This window comes from Pediculus humanus, genomic scaffold (assembly GCF_000006295.1).
Source record: "Pediculus humanus corporis 1103172108194 genomic scaffold, whole genome shotgun sequence".
NCBI lineage: Eukaryota > Metazoa > Arthropoda > Insecta > Psocodea > Pediculidae > Pediculus > Pediculus humanus.
This window is the reverse complement of record NW_002987764.1, coordinates 206,243-227,325: the sequence shown is the minus strand read 5'-3', so window position 1 is coordinate 227,325 and position 21,083 is coordinate 206,243. Positions and strand designations below refer to the sequence as shown.

The following is a 21,083-nucleotide window of genomic DNA, read 5'->3' as shown; positions in this document are numbered from 1 at the left end:
CCTTAAAGTTAAAAAATTAAATTTATTTTCAACTTTATTATTAATTATTAAAATTGCTTTTTTTTTTTTTTTCTACTAAAAGGGATTCTTTTCCTCCCTCCCATCCCCTCTTTCCCTCCTCCCACCCCCTCTCCCATTTCAAATCGATTATATGAAAAATCCCCGGTTGCAAAAAAAAAAAAAAAAAAAAAAATTCGAGTATATAATTAAAGTATATTTGAAAACATTTAAACATAAATATTTCATTTTCGCTAAATATTTTTTCTTTTATTATTATTATTATCATCATTTTAAATAATAATAATAATAAAATTATTTATTTAACACACGATGAGGGATCGTGTTAAAAAAAATATAATTATAAAAAAATATTTTCATTAAATTAAATCATCATCGATTCGACTATTATTATTATTTTTTATTAAAAATCCAACGTTGTAATAATAATAATAATAATCAATTTAATACATGTATATGTATATAAAACAAATTTGTATAAATGTTTGTTTGTTTGTTTGTTTGTTTGTCACATACGGTTGTTACAATAAATAAATATAAAACCCGTACAAAAAAAAAAATTACACATTCATAAAAATTCTTATAAGATTTTTTTAATAAAAAGAGACAGAAAAAGGGAAAGAGGGGAAGAAAAAGAGAGAGAGAGAGAAAGAGAGAGAGAGAGAGAGAGATAGAGAGAGATTCAATAGGTCTGATCAATGTATATATGCTTCATTGCTTAGAAAACAATTCTCTTGGTAGTACATTCAACGCAATATTTTTTCCCTACCGCTTTAAAACTATTATTATTATTATTATTATTACTATTTTGTATATTTGAAAAAATATTACGCTTTCCACTCTCTCTCTCTCTCTTTCTCTCTTTCTCTCTCCCTCCTCTCCCCCTTTTAAAAAAATCCAATAAAAAAATTGATTTTTTTTTTTTTTTACAAGAGTATAAATTTCATTTACAAATAATATTAATAATAATAATTACGGTAATAAATAAATAAATCCATACATACAATAGTACGTAAAGAAAAAAAATACATAATATAATAATAATGATGATAATAATAATAATAATAATCATTTTAAAAAAATTTTTGAAATTGTTTCAATTACGTAATTGACATGTCAAAAATTTAAATTTACCTCGTTTTATAAAAAAAAAAAAAAAATTTATTATAATAAAAAACGTACATAATAATAATAATAATAATAATAATAGTAATTAAGTTGATGATGATGATGATGATGATAATAATGATAAAAATTCATGACTGGAATGATTGAACTCGAAAAATAATCTATTTAACCTATTCTACTACGTCAAAACGAATACAAAAAAAAAACAAAAAAAAAAACTTTTAAAAAAATATTTTTTTATTATTTTATTTTATTTTAAGTGGTCCGAAAAAAGTCTATATTAATTATTATCATTATCTTATCGTAACGTTAATATCATTATTATTATTACTTAATAATAATTCGCATAAAAGTCAATAAATAATACATATATTTAAAAACACGATAAAATTTATGGAATCGTAAAACTCTACCCCGATTCCCCGTTTAAAAAAAATATTAATATCAACAACAATAATAATAATAATAATAATAATAATAATAATAATAATGATAATAATAATAATAATAATTTCTAAAATAAAAAATCTCAAGTCTTATTATTATTATTATTATTTTTAATAATAAAAAAAATTTTTTTTTTGTAAAACGTTTTCAAAAGAGTATTTTTTTTTTTTTAGTTTTATAAAATAATTTTAATAATATGATAATAAAAACAGTAGCAATAGTATTATGTTAGTAACAATAACAATAATAATAATAATAATAATAATAATAATAATAATTTTTTTTTTTTCAGTAATGTTCCTTCTTCTTTTCTTTTTATACAATTCCAATGATATTTTATTTTCTCTCTCTCTCTCTCTCTCTCTCACCGAAGAAGAAGAATCAAACATTGCTAAATTACAAGTCTTTAAGGAGTGTCAATCAATCAATCAATCAATCAATCAATGCTTCTTTTTTTTTGTAAGTACGTTAAAACTTCTCGTCTCGTTTCTATTCAACTCATTTCGATAAATCGATCGATCGATCGATCGATATATTACGTACGTCATGCATCGCAGTAATTTTTTTTTTTTTTTAAATAATTAAAATATTGTATAATAATAATAATAATAATAAATAATAATAATAATAATAATAGTAATAGTAATAATATTAATGTAACTAACTACGACGTCGATAAATGCATCTAAAAAAATAAAATTTAAAAATTTATATATATGTACACATTTTGAAAAATACGTTCGGATGATTGATTTATGGAACGGTTCGGAAAATCGATATCGAATCGATAAATCGATAATAAATAACTGATTCGCACGATTCTCGAAAATAATTTTCGCGAGTTTTTCGAAAAATAAAATTCCTCGCGATAGGGGGGGGGGGGGGAGAAACACGTATGTCGGAAAAATATGTGAGGGGACGACGTGGGGGGCGGATGGGCGGATGGGGAGGGGGGAAAATTCATATCAAGGCGTTTATTTTGTAAATTTTTTCTTCTCGAGAGAAATAATTAACCTTGATACGAATACTGTCGAAAATATCATTTTTTCTTTTCTTTTCTAGGTTCTTCCGAGTTTTGTCTTTGTCCCGCTCCCGCGTTCGGAACGGAACCGTTTCTGATTTGTTCGGGAGGAGGAACGGCAGCTCTTTGATCTTCCATACGTCCCGATTGAAGTCTTAAAATTAACGAAAAAAAATCTTCGTCTGGTACCGTCGGCGCTTTTCTTTGATCCGTGTTACTTTCTTCCGGAAGCGAACTTCTCTGATCTTCCAATCTGGAACCCTTCAAAAAAAAAAAAAAAAACAAAAAATTAAAGGTTATTTTATTTTATTTTTTTTTTGGGGGGGGGGGTTTCCCGGTTTTCCCGGTTGAAAAAAAAAAAAATGAATTACCTGACATCTCATGAGCATTTCTAAAAATGCATCGTCTGGAGCTGTATTTTTAGAATCCGCCAGAGACAACCTTTGTATTACGGGATTTTGAGAAGGAACGGATGGAGGGCAAAGGCCCGGAAGATGTGGCAAAGCCACCCGTTGTTCGTCCATTCTTTTACTTTGCATTCCGACAATAAGATCGAGAAGATCATCCTTCGTTTCGCCATTGTTGGGCAAAGGACCCAAAGGATTTGATCCTCTTAAATTATTACTTCCCTTTTGTTTTCCCATTTCCGAATTCGTCTGAAAAAAAAAAAAAAAAAAAAAACCGTCAACAAAAACATTTCGTTGAATTTTTTTTTTTTTTTTTTTTTTAAAAGAATATGCATATAAACTAACAGATTTATTTTCTTTGTCGGCAACACTCAGTGAACATCTTTGATCGTCCATTCTCTCCGACTGGAACCTTGACAACAAATCAAAAAACGATTCTTCATCTTCTAACCGTTCCCCTTTATTTGAAGCATCGGATTTGAATGGCATTGATGGAGGACTCATTTCGGAAGCACTTGGTTTTTGTTTTCCATCAGGAGTTAACTGGAAAAAAAAAGGTAACGTTCATTTTTTCTTTTTCTTTTTAAACAACCACCATGTTTTAAAATATTATAAAGTGATAATAACGATAACAACAAAAATTTAAATTCGAAATGAAAAATCTAAGCCGTGTGTGTGTGTGTGTGCAAGCAACCGTAAAACAACTTAACTAAACATTTACAAACAGCATTTAAAAACAAGCGAATTGAATTTTGCAAAAAAAAAACTTATCGATATCTGACAATTTAAAAACGATAAAGCAAAAAAAAAAAAAAAAAAAAAAAAATTAAGCGTCACTGATAATAATCAAATTGAAAAGATAACAAAATGTTTAAATTAAAACGAGCATAGTTAAAAAATTTTTTTCCCTTTTATCCACGAGCCACGAGCATAGTTAAAAGCAATCAAACCTTAATCAAATTAAGTTGTTCCATGCTTTGCCTTCTCACCCTGTTTCTCCTGGTCGATTGGACAGATGATTGAGAATCTGGTGAAATTTCAGTCGTTGAAATCCCTAAAACTTTTTTCAAATCGGCCACGTTCATTTGAGCCGTGTTTTGCCCCATCGTATCACCGAGCTAAAAAAAAAAAAAAATTCAAATAATTAAATTAAATTAAGTTGAAAAGGGTCACCAAAGTCTCGATCATTAATCACAACTCACTTCTTTCGATATATCGAGATGTTTCGTGGCAAAGTACAAAGCCTTTTCGTGATTACCCATTGCCGAATGAGCATTGCCGAGTGACCAACAAGCTCTGCCCTCACCCACGCGATCCATTAATTGTTGAGCAATTATTAGATGACGTAAGTGATATTCTATTGCTGTTGGATAATCTCTAAGGAGTGTGTATGTATTACCGAGAGAATAACATGCTTGAGCTTCTACGGCCCGGTCCCCCAATTCTTGAGCCAACACTAACGTCCGCCTATTTTATAATTAATAAAAATTAATCGTTAATAACTCGTAATTTTTTTTTTTTATTAAACTGATTTTTTTATATTTTAACTTCACTTGTAATATTCAGCAGCCGATTCAAATTCCCCAAGGAATATATGAGAATTTCCTAAATTACTATTGGCTCTCCTTTCAGCAGCTTTGTCTCCGAATTCTCTCGCTATTCTTAATCTTTCTTGATGGTATTTGATTGCTTGTTGAAAATCGCCTAACAGATAATATGTGTTACCTAGATTTCCACATGCTCTTCCTTGGGCTGCAGAATCATTTAGCTCTTTCATCAATTCTAAATTTTCCCTGAATAAATAATTAAAATTAGTGTGACAAAATTTCATTTGTGTTCGGCTTTGACGAGTTGAACAATTAATATGTGCAATATGATAAAAACATACTCGTAATATTTAACAGCTTGTTGCAAACATTCTTTGACTTCTTCTGGAAATTCTCCAGGGTCTTGCTGACCTACCCTTCCGATATGCTTTCCCTTAGCGTGATAAACATTACCAAGATTGTATAATGCTCTGCCTTCGCTCAGCTAAAATTTATTAATTCAATTAGCAACTGCTACAGTTATAAACTAATTTCAATGATATATAAAAAAAAAAAGGTGCTAATCGTTCAAATGGATGAAAAACATACTTTGTCGTTTAGTTCTCTGGAAATATCTAAATGTCGTTTACAACAAACCATGGCTTCATCGAATTTTCCCATAACTTTTAATGTGTTTCCTAAATTTCCACTTGATTTAGCTTCTCCTAAAATGTCTCCCATTGTTCTAGCAAGTGTTAAATCATGTTTGTGATACATCATGGCTTTATTGTAATCACCAAGATAAAAATATGCATTTCCTAATTGGGAATAAATAGCACTCAACGTTCTCAAATCATCTGTTCCTGCTTGTATGGCTGCTTGAAAGAAGGCAACGCCAGAACGACAATCTCCAGCTTTGCATAACCTTTCACCTTCCAGAGCTAATTCTAAACACATATTACCATTTTCACCAGAGCCCTAAAACAAAAAGAAATCAATTCATAACAATTATTAATCAATATTAAAACTTTATATAAAAATAATACACGTAGATGACAAAATTGTTTCAAGTTGATTCCTTATCAAAACATCAAATGTCAAAATTTATTTTTCATTTATTATTTGAGTAATTAAAGGTTTTAGATATTTTTAGTTATGTAATACGTTGCGATGAAAATTTTTTAAAGCCTCGAAAAACTAATTAAATTACCAAAAGTGACAGCAAAAAATTTAATTTAAAAAAAAAAGGAAATTTTTTTTTTTTAAATTTTAGGTGGTTATTTATTTATTATATAAACAACAGGAGAGAGAGAGAGAGAGAGTAAATATAGACAATTTGAATAAGTTTAATTATATTATTACCTGATTATCGCATTGAGTGGATAAATTTTCAACGCTCGCGCTAAGAGACATTTTAAAAAACTGAAATTTAATTTAATCAATTAATATATATATATATTACAAAAATATAAATTGGATTACATAGGAATGTGTAAATGTAATGACTTCGGACGCGCCTTCAATGAAATATTCCACGAAAACTGCGCGCGCATTTAGGCCATTTTCTTAAACTTTCATAACGATGTATTAAGTGATTATTGGCTCATATAAAAAATAATTTTCTACGAAATTAACGATTATTTTGTTTTTAAAAAAAAATTAATTAATTGATTAATTTATGATAGGATTTTTACAAAAAAAAAAAAAAAAAATTTATCTGTTTTGACGATTTGGTAATTATTCAGTAATTATTTTTTTATTATAAGTATCAATGAACCAGTCATGGTTAGTAAAAATGAAACCTAGATTCATTTTATCGAAAAACAAATCGTTATTGAAAAAAATCGAAAGATTTAACAGTCGATCGAATGCGAAATACGTGAATCAAGCCAAAAGCGGAGTTAATAATTTTATTGAAGAATATGAAAAATGTCACGTTCAAACGACTCTCTTTCAAAAATGTCTCCTGGGTTTGGGTTCTGGCGCGATATCATTAGCAAGTCCGAATCGTGGAGATATGGTGGCCGTTATGGGAGAAATAACCGGTCCCAAAGCATTGGAATACATAAGGGAAAAAATGTGCGAATCCGAAGAGGGAAAAAATATATTAGAAGAAAAACCTAGAATCAGTTCTGGCTCTGTTGATTTAGTAAAATTAAAAAATTATCCAGAAGGAACTTTAGGAAAAGCATATAGCAATTTTCTAGAAAAATATGTTAGTTTTTATGTATATATTGGAGTTATCGTTTTAAAATTTGCTTTTTACTTTTCATTTTTGTGTGTGTGTGTGTGTGTGTCTATATCAGTTTAACATTTCTTTTTTATATTTTACTATAGGGATACAGTCCTGATGCAAGACCAGCAGTTAGATTTGTAGACGATATAGAATTAGCATATGTTGCACAAAGGTACAGAGAAGCTCATGATTTGTTTCACACATTGCTCAATATGCCGACAAACATGTTAGGTGAAGTTACTGTTAAATGGGTTGAAGCCATTCAAACAAAATTACCAATGTGTGCTACAGGAGCTTTATTTGGGTCAGTCAGACTTGCACCTAAGTAAGTACAAGAGGTAACTTAAATAATAATAAATTAATAACATTATCGATATTTTAAATGAATTGCATAGTATTTTTTCATTTTCTTGAAATTTATGAATTTATTTAAATTCCTGGTGAATTTTACTAATGTTATTCAATACTTGAAAATGGTTTATTGTTATATTAATATCGAATGAAATCGATTGAATAATAAAAGGAGTAACATAATGATACAATGACTTGTAGGTTCACAAGATCATATTCGACTAAAGTGACTTGTAATATAGATTCAGCATTTGATGAAAAAATAAAGGAAAATTATAGCAATTCAAAAAAACATTCTGGAATAATGAGTTTAAAATGCACATCAATTCCAGAACCCATTTTAAAAGGGATATATTCAGTTTTGGAAAAAAAAGATGTTAAGACATTGGTATCGGATGGTGAAATTTTATCAAGGTATTTAACACAGAGACTTCCACCGCCTGAAAAAAGTGAAAAAAGGAAAAAAAAAGAAGAAATAATTGATTCGATGAAAAACAATACAAATTTTCAAACGTTGAGTAATGATGTCATAACGAAATATGCGAAGAAAATATTAAAAAATCAATTGTACAATTGGAAACCTATAACTTACAATAAAAATTTAGCTCTCCAGTATTTGGTAATGAGATCCCCGGCAGAATTTGGAGTTTTATGCAGAGTTTTCAACGAAATTTATTTGAGAGATAAAAATTTTGCTCCGAAAAGACTTTTCGATTTTGGATCCGGCGTTGGAACTACCGTTTGGGCCGCAAACGAATACTGGAAAGAATCCATGAAAGAATATTATTGCGTGGATTCATCCATGGAAATGCACAAGTTGGCTGAGCTCGTACTTCAAAACAACGATCCATATTCATTACCCATGATAAAAAATGTCTACTATCGTCAGTTTTTACCAGCGACGTGCATACCCTCGGACATTGTTGTCAGTTCTTTTTCACTTTTCGAATCGAGCAGTTGTTTGGAACGTTTAAAACTTTTAACGACACTTTGGAACAATACTTTGGAATATTTAGTTTTAATTGAAAACGGTTCTTTTGCCGGTTACAGTTTATTAAACGAAGCAAGAACATTTATATTGGAAATAAGCGAAAAATTCAACGTCAAATGTTACATATTCGCTCCTTGTCCTCACGAATTAACGTGTCCGAGATTCGAAGCAACGGAAAAATCGATACCGTGTAATTTTTCAATCAAATACAAACATTTGAACGTGTACAAATATAGGAATTCCACGGAAAATCATAAATTTTCTTTTTTAATATTTAAAAAAGGAGAGGATTCGCCTATGGAAAATCGATCTCCCAGAATAGTTAAAGAAGTTTTACTGAGACGAAATCACGTCGTTTGTAATGTTTGCACGTCGAAGGGACAGTTGAAAACTTTGGTGTCGACGAAAAATCAACATGGAAGTTCCGCGTACAAATGTTTAAAACATTCAAAATGGGGCGATTTGATTCCCGAAGGAATATCCTTTGATTTTATTGAAGAGGAAAAATTAAATGAAGAAAATTACGAAGAAAAGGATGAATAAGAACATTTTTTTATCGTTTCCGCTTTAAATTTTATACGTTAGAAAAAGTTAATAAATTTTATTTAGAATAATAGTTAAAAGAAAAAAAAATTTTTTTTAAATGTTTTTCCATTTGTTTGTTCGTTCTAGAGAAAAGATAATATATTTTGATTTTTTTCAGGCAAAGGAAAAAATTTATTAATTCGTATCTTCCTTGGGCCATTGAAACCGGATACGGAAGCGAATTTCTTATGAATATGTATTTCGAAAAACGATGGGATCAAAAACTCGAAGACATATATAAAGAATTTAAAATAAAACCCTTGGCTGTGACGTAAATTTAATAACCACGTGTTATAATAATAATAATACATATATTTATTTATTTTAATTAACGGTAAGGGAATTTTATGTAAGCTTAAAGAAAAAAAATACACATATATATTTATTTATTTATACATATTTATTTAAATTTTTTTAAGATTTGGAAATAGAAAATTTTCGCCGGTACGAAAAATATTTTTAGGCGAACAAGATGATGATGATGAATTCATGGCTCTCGGTTGAAAAATGAAATTGTCGTTAAAAAGAAAATCATTATTAAAAAAATTTTTTTTCGTTTCTCCGTCTTTATGGACGTTCGATTGTAATTTTACTCGTCTTCCTTTAATTAAATCGTCGACGCTTTGAGGTCCGATTTCAAAAGCCATAGGAGGATTATTTCGAAAAGCTTTATTTGTTTCGTTTTGTTGTAATGTAGCCGATAATAATTCTTTTCTTTTTAGGGATTCACACGTCATCTGTTTGTTGAACAAAAAAAAAAAAAGAAAAATTATTTTACTTTTGTACGCCATTTTGAATTTGTCGTCAAAACGATTACTCGATATGTACTCGCCTGCCATTTTTGTATTTCTCTATTTTTTTGCGTTATTTTTTCGGATAATTCGTTACATTTTTGTATGTATTTTTTCATGTCTTTTTCCAAATCTGAAAAATTATTTTATTTTACAAAATATTTATTTTTAAATGAATTTTGTTAGTTTGAATTTTTTTTGTGTCGTTTATGTAAAAACCTTCTTGTTTTTTTTTCATGTTATTAATTTCAGTTTTTAAGAAAGTCACTTCGACTTCGGAATCCGATTTTGTTTGACTTATGAATTCTTTTAAGCTTTTTGTAACCATTGAAAGATGTAATTGTTCCTGATGCTGTTGATAATTCCAAAACATGATGGCTCTCGTTGCGACATCCATTACAATTTCAGGTCTCAAACCAGCTAACACCATCTGATTAAATAAAAATTAATTATTTATTTTTAATTAAGGGGATCGGAGATTTCATTTAAAACTTTTATAGGTTTTCAGATCGAGAAAAAATTCATTTTTTACCGATTTAAATTGATCGTTTGGATTTAATGTAACTTTAACCAAATCGTAATTTTTAACCAAAGGCGATTGACACGCGGGACATTTTTTATCGTAATTTTGATTTTCTATTTGTCTCAAACCGTCTTCTTCGCAAAATGCATGCGAGCATCGTGTGATATAAGCCGTTCCAGTTAATATTTTTCTACACTTTTTAAAATTACAAATCAAATCACCATCGGACATTTTTCCCGCAAGTTAAGGTATGCGTTTTGTTTTTTTAAAAAAGGAAAAAATCGTTAAATTTGAATTTGCGGATTTTTTCGGAACTATTAGTTTTAAAAAACGTCGCTTGAGAGCGCTGTAATAGAAATTCGAATTTGTTCTAGAACTTTTCATCAAGGTAAAAAAAATTTTATATTTCTATTTTTACAAATTTTATTTTATTTAATTGTTATTTACGTTTACAAAAATGTTTATTTGTATTTTACAAAAGTCAGTAAGTTTAATTTCGTGTTATGTTCGTATGCGTTTTGTTTTTTTTTAAAAAAAAGAAAAAGTCGTTAAATTTGAATTTACGGATTTTTTCGGAACTATTAGTTTTAAAAAACGTCGCTTGAAGCGCTGTAACAGAAATTTGAATTTGTTCCAGAACTTTCCTTCAAGGTAAGGTCCTTTTGATTTTTGCAAATTTTATTTTATTTAATTGTTATTTACGTTTATAAAAATGTTTATTTGTATTTTACAAAACTCAGTAAGTTTAATTTCGTGAGGTTTTGATAAGTTTTTCAATGGTTAAACCAAAAAAATCGCAAACAAAAATTTTTTTACATTTGATAGAGTGACAAAAGAACGTCAAACACGAAATTGACATAATTATAAAACAATTCTTATAAAATATAATAAATTAAATAAATATATTTATATGTAACGCCTAAATATATTCATTTGTACTTATATTATTGCACAAATCGTTAAATTTTTGAATTTGCAGATTTTTTCGGAATCATTAGTTTTAAAAAACGTCGCTTGGGAGCGCTGTAATAGAAATTTGAATTTGTTCTAGAACTTTCCATCAAGGTAAAAAAAATTTTATATTTCATTTTTTTCAAATTTTATTTTATTTAATTGTTATTTTCGTTTATAAAAATGTTTATTTGTATTTAACAAAAGTCAGTAAGTTTAATTTCGTGTTATGTTCGTATGCCTTTTGTTTTTTTAAAAAAAGAAAAAGTCGTTAAATTTGAATTTGCGGATTTTTTCGGAACTATTAGTTTTAAAAAACGTCGCTTGAGAGCGCTGTATTATAAATTTGAATTTGTTCTAGAACTTTCCATCAAGGTAAAAAAAATTTTATACTTCTATTTTTTCAAATTTTATTTTATTTCATTGTTATTTTCGTTTATAAAAAAGTTTATTTGTATTTTAAAAAATTCAGTAAGTTTAATTTCGTGTGGTTTTGATAAGTTTTTCAATGGTTAAACCAAAAAAATCGATAACAAAAATTTTTTTTGAATTTGATACAGCGACAAAAGAACGTCAAACACGAAATTGACATAATTATAAAACAATTCTTATAAAATATAATAAATTAAATAAATATATTTATATATAACGCATAAATATATTTATATGTAACGCATAAATATATTCATTTATACTTATATTATTGCACAAATCGTTAAATTTGAATTTGCAGATTTTTTCGGAACCATTAGTTTTAAAAAACGTCGCTTGGGAGCGCTGTAATAGAAATTTGAATTTGTTCTAGAACTTTCCATCAAGGTAAAAAAAATTTTGCTTTTGATTTTTTCAAATATTATTTTATTTAATTGTTACTTACGTTTATAAAAATATTTATTTGTGTTTTACAAAACTCAGTAAGTTTAATTTCGTGTGGTTTTAATAAGTTTTTCAATGGTTAAACTAAAAAAATCGCAAACAAAAGTTTTTCTTAAATTTGATAGAGTGACAAAAGAACGCCAAACACGAAATTGACATTATTTGAATTTTTTTATAAAATATAATAAATTAAATAAGTATATTTATATGTAACGCATAAATATATTTATTTATATTTATATTATTGCACACAATTATGCTATTATGACCGTGATAGGTTATAATTTTAATTTTTTTTGGCATCGAAACGGTTGTTAATATATATAAGTCTATGGGTATAGATAATCAGCTCAAAGCTTTTACATATATATGTACATAATTGAGTATTTGAACATTGTAAAGTAAAATATTATCATTATTATTAAACTTTACAGCACAAAGATTCTTATTCTCATCTCATTTTGGAGCAAGCACTTTCAAGAAACAACCCTCCCAGGTTGAAAATTTCATAGATGCTGCTAATGCATAAATCTTGTAATGGCGGATGGGATTATTAAGATTAAATAAAAATTTTGTTCTGTTTGATTTTAAACGAATATAAATCATCATCGTTTCGTTGTAAGTATCTGCAATTATAATTGCAGACGTTACATTATTTATATTCAGTCGTAGAAAATTAAATTTCTCTCATTAATTATCCATTTTTTTATTGATTGATTGATTGACTTTCATTGTGATGGAAAACTCCAACTTTTTTGAATATTTTGACCGTTATTTTTATTTGTAGAGTAATTGACATCAAAACGTATTCCTCTGCCATAATTAGAATTTAAATTTTGCGTCTGAGTACGAGAATAAATACGTCTTTGGGAATCTGGTAAAGCTTTGAATTCTGGAACGTTTGAATTTCCATTCCAGTTTTGATTTTGGTTGAAAACTCTGCCGTTACGTTTCCAATCATGTTCTGGAGGATGATGGTCATGTTGAACGATGATCCATTCGGATATCCAAACAGGTTTCCAAACTTTTTTCCAACCGGGGACCCAAATTTTTTTCCAGGTTGGATATGGTACGGGTTTCCAGTATGGTTTCCACGCTAGTTTTTTATCAGGTACCCAAACTAATTTCTGACTTGTTCTCCAAATTTTTTTCCATGCCGGTTTCCAATCTAATTTTTTTTTAGGTATCCAAATTTTTTTCGGCACGTATTTCCATACTTTTTTCCAACCCGTTTTCCAAACTAATTTTTTACTCCACGCCCATGTTTCTTTTTTAACCGTTCTCCAAACTTGTTTCCATGCTTGTTTCCAAACTAATTTTTTATCAGGTACCCAAAATTCTTTCTGTACTGTTTTCCAATATTTTTTCCAAACGGGTTTCCACACGAGTTTTTTTTTCCACAAATCGTGAGCGATTATTTCATAATCGTGTCCTTTATCTACGGTTGCAGAGCCTGGAATCGGAACTTTTATCCATTTCGGAGTCCAGTATTGTTTCCAGTAAGGGACGTAAACGGGTTTCCAAACTTTTACTTCAATGTGCTTCCACACGGGTTTATAATATTTTTTCCATTCGGGTACCGGAACTTCTTTCCAAGAGGGGACTTTCACGGGAACCCAAACCGGTTTCCATATTTTCTTCCAATCCGGCACTGGTACGTCTTTCCAAGCTGGTACTTCAATCGTTGTCCAAATAGGTTTCCACGTTTGTTTCCAATCGGGGACGGATATAGGTTTCCAAACGGGTTTTTTAGTCGGTATCCAATAAGGTTTATAAAATTGTTTCCATGTCGTTTTCCAAACTTTTTTCGTACCCGGTTTCCATATTTTTATCCAATCCGGTTTCCATATTAATTTTTTCTTCCAGTAACCGTCATGATGTTCGTGTTCGTAACCGACTCTTTTATCTACTACTGATTTTTCATTGTAGGATTTCGAATTCGATAATACTAATTCACGTGCTGGAGAATTGTTTATGATTTTAGTATCTGGAAAATGTACTGTACGCGATGCTGAATTATCTGAAGCTTTTACTAAAACTATTCCACCGATGACCAGACAATAAACAATCTGAAACAATTTAAAAAAAGGACATATTACTAATCTTTAACTATTAATTACTTAATTACAAAAAAAAAATTATCGACAAACATCAAACAAACGACGGTGAAACTTAATTAGATGATAAAATATAATAACGAGACTTAATTAATAATTTTATTTATTTATATATATTAAATAATTATTAATTCAAGAGTTTGAAAAATAGTTGTAACATTAGAAAGCTGACAATTATTGTTACGAACCTAAAACAAGCAAACAAACAAACAAACAAACAAACGTAGGCAGCAGGCGATCGTATACAATAAAAAAAAAAAAAAGAAAATTTTAAATAAAGAAACAAGACTTTTTTTTTTTTCAAATCGAAATGGAAAATGTACGCTCACGCACTTACGCACACGCACGCACACACTTACCTTTCGCTTTCACCTTTGTCATTATACACGCACGTAAAATAATTTAATTAATTAATATTTTCATTTATGAAACAAAAAAAAAAGATTATTAGTATTATTATTATTATTATTTAAAAAATTTCATTTTACGTTTGGCGTAGGTAATATATTAGATAACTCTATGACAATGGTTTGGAACATTACCGAAATTTAAGAATTTTTTTTTTGTTGTTGCGAAAATGATAATAATGATAATAATAGTAGTAGTAATAACGACGGAGAGCCACATATAAGGGAATTTGTCTGGGAATTCAAAACGTTAACGAACTTTTACGTAATAACTAAAAAAAAAATTATGATAATAATAATATATTTTTTTCAAATAGGTTTCCGGAAAAATCCGTTCGCGATCGATTTTTTATCATTTTAAAAACCGGAAGTTTAAATCGTTGTCGAATTACCGTAAAAAAAGTTATCGTTCGGTTTTTACGCGGGAACGTACGTATAATAGTGATAATAATGATATATTTTTTTCTAATAGGTTTCCGGAAAAATCCGTTCGCGATCGATTTTTTATCGTTTTAAAAACCGGAAGTTGAAATCGTTGTCGAATTACCGTAAAAAAAATTATTGTTCGGTTTTTACGCGGGAACGTACGTATATCGCGCGGATGTGATGTGTAGTTTAATTAATGATATGTTTTTTTCAAATAGGTTTCCGGAAAAATCCGTTCGCGATCGATTTTTTTATCGTTTTAAAAACCGGAAGTTGAAATCGTTGTCGAATTACCGTAAAAAAAATTATCGTACGGTTTTTACGCGGGAACGTACGTATATCGCGCGGATGTGATGTGTAGTTTAATTAAGTGAAAAGTTTATGTAAAATCGTGATAAAAAAAAAAGTAGTAGTAGTGGTAGTAGTTTTTTTATCTCTGTGAAAATTTTTTTATTAAATAGTGTAATGTAATTATGTTTAAGTGATTTTTGTTCAATGTGATAAATTAAAAAAAAAAAAAAAAGTTTGTGTGAATTGTTTCAAATCAAATCTGGACACGAGTTCGAGTAAGTAAGTAAAAAAATTTTAATTTTTTTTTTTTTTTTTTCGAAAAACTAATTTCGTCATTATTATCGTAAAAAAAATTTTTAATTACGTAATTATGAAAGTAACTTTTACCGCGATAAAATCAATTCGTGTACGTTAAAAATATTTTCGCTATAAAACCAAAAAAAAAAAAAAAATTGTTTCCAAGTTTTGTCAATCAATCGTTATAAAAAAATTAATCGTATCAAATTAAATTCCATATATATAAACGAACTCGTTAATAATAATAATAATAATAATAATAATAATAGTTTTTTTTAACGAACACGAGGAAGTTCAACTCGTTTATTAATAATAATAATAATAATAATAATAAAAACTGGATTGATAATGATAGTAAATTTAAAAAAAAAAAAAAAAAAAATGTCGCAAGACTCATCCGCTCTCTACGACAACAACAACAACAACAACCGTTTGTTATATAACATTAATAGGAAATGCCAAAAAGTCGGATTGTTTATAATAATAATAATAATAAAATTTCAGTTTCCTTAATAATAATAATAATAATAATAATAATAATCGGGGGGGAGGGGGGGAAAAGAAAATTTCCGCCATTGAAAAGTTTTTTTTTTTAAGTCACGCAAGATTAATGAACTGATGCAAACAAAAAAAAAAAACATTTCAATAATAAAACGTTTATCATTTTGTCTTATTACACGTTCGAAATGAAATTGTTCTAGAAAAAGAAAATAAAAAATGTTTATATGAACCGTAGCAAATTATGAAATTTTACGAATCGTTTTATATAAAAATGTCGACGGTCGATAAGTCGCAACAAAAAAAAAGTTGCGACAAAAAAAAAAAATTTCTAATTATTATTTATCATTTTTTTCCTGTGCGAAAAATCTCATTATTATTATTATTATTTGTTAATTTATAAACAATTTTATTAAAAAATTAAGTTTCAGTTAGTGTCGTTTTGGCGCCAAAACCGGTTAAAAGAAATATTATAAATAATAATAATAGGATATGACTTAATTGTTGGTAAATTTTCTCATTTCGGTCTTTTTTATTAAAAACTATTTAAATAAATTCTCACGAAACTATTCGAAATATAAAAAAGAAAATAATAATAATAAATGAAAATTAGGGTGAGAACATAAGAAAAAAAAAAAAAGTTGCGAAAAAAAAAAACAATTTTTTTCCCCGTTTGTTTCTCGTTTGTTTTGAAAAATTAAATAGAAAAATTATTCGAAGAAAAAAAAATTTAAACTTTCACCAGATGATTGAAAAATTATATTTGACGTCACATTTCGAAGTCATCATTAATAAATTTTTACTACGATGACGTCATTCATTTAATTAATAAATTACAAATTTCATCGAGTTTTCAACACTTTTTTTTTTTTTTTGTCTCGAACGTATTGTTTTATATGTTTCCGATAATATTTCGTGAAAATTATAATAAACTTTCATTTGATATAACAAACAAAACGTTTGTTTGCTTGTTGTTGTTGTAGTGTCACGTTGTTAATTTTCTTTTATTTTTTTTTTTTTCCTCTTTTCAAATTTTTTTTCACACGTGAAAGTTTCATTCTAAACTATTCGTATTGGGAAATCCATTCAAAAAATACACTTCCTAAAGTCAAGTTTAATATCAAGTTGTTGTTTGTTATCACTTCGGGGAAACATCAATCGTGTTTGTTATATAACAACCAGTCACCGGTACCCGACTTTATACAAACAGTAATTTTTTTTTTTTTTTTTTTTACGATTCGACTGAATTTCGAAAAGTTTTCTATCGGTTTTTCTTCTTAAATAATTTTCAATTAACGTTTTCAATAATAATAATAATGGATCGATAATAAATTTAAATTTTTAAAAAAAGCGCGAAAAAAATTTGCGAAAATTTAAAAATAAAATAAAATAAAAGAAAATAAAAAAACAACTTTTGATAGCCCAGAGGTTAAAAATCCTGTTTTTTTAAAGAAAATTATTATTATTATTATTATAAGTTGCCTAAACAACAATGTAAATGACTTTCGCCGGTCAAATTTTGACCCATTTCACTTTCTATAATAATAATAATAATAGGAAACGGATGAATTTTTTTTTTTTTTTTAAACGTAAAATAAATTACTACCGGTATAATAATGATAATGATAATAAATCGATTATCCTCTTCTAAAACCGTTGAAAATATATCGATGACGTCATTTAAAAAAAAAAAAAACAAATTTGATTTTTTAAAATAAGTTCTCACGTTTAGCAAAACGTTTACAATTTATAATTTATTAAAAAAAAAAAATTAAACGACCGAAAAATTAATTCAAATTAATTCTAAACCGTAGCAAAACAATTCAATTTGATTATAAACCGCAGCAAAAAAAAAAAGAAAATTCGAGATGTTTTAACGTTTTAAATCGAATGAAAATTTTTGTTTCCTTCCACTACGTATTAAATTTAGGCACGTGAAATTTACGAGAGTAAAAGTTAATTAATATTACGGTAATAATAAAAAAAAAGAAAAACAAATAATAATAATAATAAAAATACTAACCAGAATGTTTCGCGAAGGTAACATGACCGATCCTCGAAGGTCGAGGACAAAATCCTCCGTTCCTCGCGGTGTTTAACAAACTTAAACTTGTGATAAGAAAACGAAAGAGTTTTATATATTCCCCTACCACTAGAAACGATAGTCTTGAATGTGGATGGATTCGCATTAACCGCCATTTTGTTATTAAATTTTTTTTTTCTTTTTTTTTTTTTCAAACGTAAAGACCGGATGATTATTTTGGCTACTTCCTCGTGTTGTCGGTACCTTCCGTCATTTTCTACAAAAATATGTAAAAAAAATTTTAAAAACGTATTTTTAAATAGAATCAAATAGATCGATCGATCGATCGATATTATCGATAAAGTATTGCTATATAAACAATGAATATTTTTCATTCCTTATATGGTCGTTACCTTTTGCTTTTTTAGAAGGTGAAATTTGTTTTTTTTAAAGAAAATGGAAAGTACGTGGGCTCAATGAAAGGGAGAGTTTTCCAAAAGTTTTATTTTAACGTGGCATTAAACATCCGAAAATTTATTTTTAGAAATAATAATAATAATTAAACGAAATTAAATTATGTTAGAGCCTTATACAAATTTAATTTTTATATTTTTACGTGATTTAAGTTGGCACGCTTGTCGATGATGATGATTTTAATTTTAAATTGAAATTGATATTTCTTGTTTTGAAGTTAACATTTAAACAGCAGAGGTACCAACAGAAAATGGTTAAAACCGTTAACATAAAAATATTACTCGGGTAACGTAAAACAACCGCGGAAAAAAAAAAAAAATTAAGCTTATTTATTTTTAGGGGTATCGTTTAATATTTAGGTCGTTATCTGCGGACACGCCTGACATTTTTTAATAAACATTATTCAATGGTGATTACGTGTCACTAGAACACGCCAACCGTCACCATACAAACTAATAAATTAAAAGTAATAAATAATAATTTGATGAAAGGTAAATCACGATTTAAAAACTGATTACCGATTCTCAATTTTTTTTTTTTTTTAAACTCCGTTCTTTATATATTCGTAATAAAAAATCAATAATTATTATTAATTAATATTATTAATTATAATTATTATTATTATTATCATTTTTATTGTTACATTATTGTGTTTTTGAACGGAAAAGAAAGGAATTTGAATAAACACACACACCGATTGTAAATAATAATAATAAATAAAATATTAATTAATTTACTACTCTCGTAAAAAATATTAACGGTTTTAATAATTTTTAATAATTAATAATTTTTTTTTTTTTAATAAATGAATTTTAAATTAAAAATGAAATCGGAAAAAAAAACTTTGTACGTGGCAGTAAACTTATAATATTTGATGACGTAAGAAAAAAGTAAAAAATCATTATTTCATTTGTTAGAACCAACTTGTTTCGTATTGTTCTATGTTTTTTTTTATTGTTTTTATTAATATAGCAGACGACAATATGGAAAAATAATTATTACGTAACTAACTGAATTTTTTAAAATATTTTTTTTAACCGTAGAGTGTGTTATATTTATTTTTTATAAAAATTAAAAAGGGTTTTGAATTTAAAAAGTTTTTCTATTATCATTATTATTGTTATTATTATTTTATAAAAAAGTTTGAAAGATTCTTACGTAAAACGTTTTTTTTAAAAAAAAACAAAAATTGTTTTTAATTATGTTTTAAAGATCCGTTTAAAAAAAACACGTGGGGGTACAATAAAATTTCGAATGTCAACGAACTACTTTCCCCGTTTAACTATTTTAGGTTCGGTTTAATCGTAAGCACGCAATCCGGAATTTCCCTTCGACCCCCCCCCCTTTTCGCCCCCTTCCTTCCCTCCCGCCCCCCCGAATAAAATGACAACTTTGCCTTTATTTGTTTTTTTTTTTTTTTTTTTTTTTTCAAAGTAAAATTATTAATAATTATTTGCAACTTTTTTTTTTCCGTAATATTTGATAGATAGAAAAATGTTATCGTCATTTACGCGTCATTCGAATTTGTAAATTTTAAAATTTTAATCCACCGCGTAAAAACGCGCGTTTTTTTCTCTCATATGTGTAATACTCTTATCGATAAAAAAAAAAAAATAATGAAAGAAATAAAAAAAATTTTACTTCCTGCTGTACTTAAAAAAAAAAAAATTTCACGGGAATTTTCATTAGAGATTTCGCAAAAAAAAAGATTAATTAAGGACAGGAATAAAAATAATAATAATAATAATAATAGTGATGATGATGATAATAAAGATTTTGATTCATTAAAAAAATATATACGTTCGTTTATTATTATTATTATTTTCACGCTCATCAGATTTGATGATTCTGAGACGTTTGTTTGATAAATTTTCTTTTTTTATTTTTTTCGTGATTTTAAATTTCGCGCCAAAATTTTTCGCCAAGTTAAACAAAAATCCCGAATGGAAACAAAAAACATTTGTATTATTTGGTTTTTTTTGCTTAGTTAATAAAAAATTATAGGATTACTAATTAATGTAATTGTTTTATTATCACGACGGATAACAAACAACAAATAACAAACAACAAACGGATTTCGCATTATTATTATTATTATTAGTAATTTTTTATTCTTCCTCATGGCAGATTGATTTTATTTGACCTTAAAGAATTTGACCACGAACGCCACCGCCTTTTTTTTTTTTTTGTTAAAAAAAGAAAGTAACGAAAGCAATTTTTTTTTTATATATCTTCTCCCCTTCATAAAAATGGCGTTGAACTTTCTCATTCGCATGCATAAAATTTTTTTTTTTTTTTTTTACCAATTATAATAATAATAATAAATTTTTTTTTTAATTTACCAATTATTATAATAATAATAATATTAACGGTTATTCCGCGTTTGGTCACACCGGTTTTCATCCGATCTGTATTCTCGGGGGGGAAGGGGGTAATCCTCGGACAAAGAAAGAACCAGAACAATTCTCATTCGATTTTAGGTAGTTTGATGAGAAGGTGTTTTCACTCCAGAGATTTTTATACACCGGTATATTCTATAAAAACCTGGAATAAATTTCTGGAATCAGTTCAAAAACGTGTAATTCGTATCGTTATTAAAGGCATAACGCAATAATAATAATAATTTTTTTCGATATGATGATTTTATTACGCGTTAAATTAAGTAAATTTATTTAAAGGTGATATAAAATTAATATCAA

General features: G+C 27.4%; 4 protein-coding genes across 5 annotated transcripts; 1 reads left to right on the top strand and 3 right to left on the bottom strand.

The window, feature by feature from the left end:
• Window positions 1-2,632: 2,632 nt before the first annotated feature.
• On the bottom strand, window positions 2,633-5,960 carry Phum_PHUM426090 (G-protein signaling modulator, putative; the record flags this gene model as incomplete). Its single annotated transcript, XM_002429227.1, has 9 exons — window positions 2,633-2,875; window positions 2,986-3,224; window positions 3,363-3,564; window positions 3,972-4,139; window positions 4,224-4,488; window positions 4,575-4,814; window positions 4,910-5,052; window positions 5,157-5,525; window positions 5,910-5,960. The coding sequence occupies 9 exons, from the start codon at window positions 5,958-5,960 to the stop codon at window positions 2,633-2,635; spliced, it is 1,920 nt and encodes a 639-aa protein (XP_002429272.1).
• A 382-nt stretch (window positions 5,961-6,342) lies between these two features.
• Window positions 6,343-8,985, top strand: Phum_PHUM426080 (ubiquinone biosynthesis protein, putative; the record flags this gene model as incomplete). Of its 2 annotated transcripts, XM_002429225.1 has the most annotated exons (3): window positions 6,343-6,762; window positions 6,885-7,108; window positions 8,829-8,985. In XM_002429225.1, 3 exons carry the CDS (start codon window positions 6,343-6,345, stop codon window positions 8,983-8,985), a joined length of 801 nt encoding a protein of 266 aa, XP_002429270.1. The 2 variants fall into 2 exon arrangements, with proteins under 2 accessions (XP_002429270.1, XP_002429271.1); XM_002429226.1 differs by lacking the exons at window positions 6,343-6,762; window positions 6,885-7,108; window positions 8,829-8,985 and adding an exon at window positions 7,325-8,668.
• A 70-nt stretch (window positions 8,986-9,055) lies between these two features.
• On the bottom strand, window positions 9,056-10,255 carry Phum_PHUM426070 (Cyclin-B1-interacting protein, putative; the record flags this gene model as incomplete). The annotated part of the gene is made up of 5 exons (XM_002429224.1): window positions 9,056-9,064; window positions 9,304-9,447; window positions 9,489-9,634; window positions 9,721-9,931; window positions 10,034-10,255. The coding sequence occupies 5 exons, from the start codon at window positions 10,253-10,255 to the stop codon at window positions 9,056-9,058; spliced, it is 732 nt and encodes a 243-aa protein (XP_002429269.1).
• Window positions 10,256-12,579: 2,324 nt separating this feature from the next.
• Phum_PHUM426060 (uncharacterized protein) lies at window positions 12,580-14,507 on the bottom strand (the record flags this gene model as incomplete). Its single annotated transcript, XM_002429223.1, has 2 exons — window positions 12,580-13,920; window positions 14,457-14,507. 2 exons carry the CDS (start codon window positions 14,505-14,507, stop codon window positions 12,580-12,582), a joined length of 1,392 nt encoding a protein of 463 aa, XP_002429268.1.
• Between the last annotated feature and the right edge of the window lie 6,576 nt (window positions 14,508-21,083).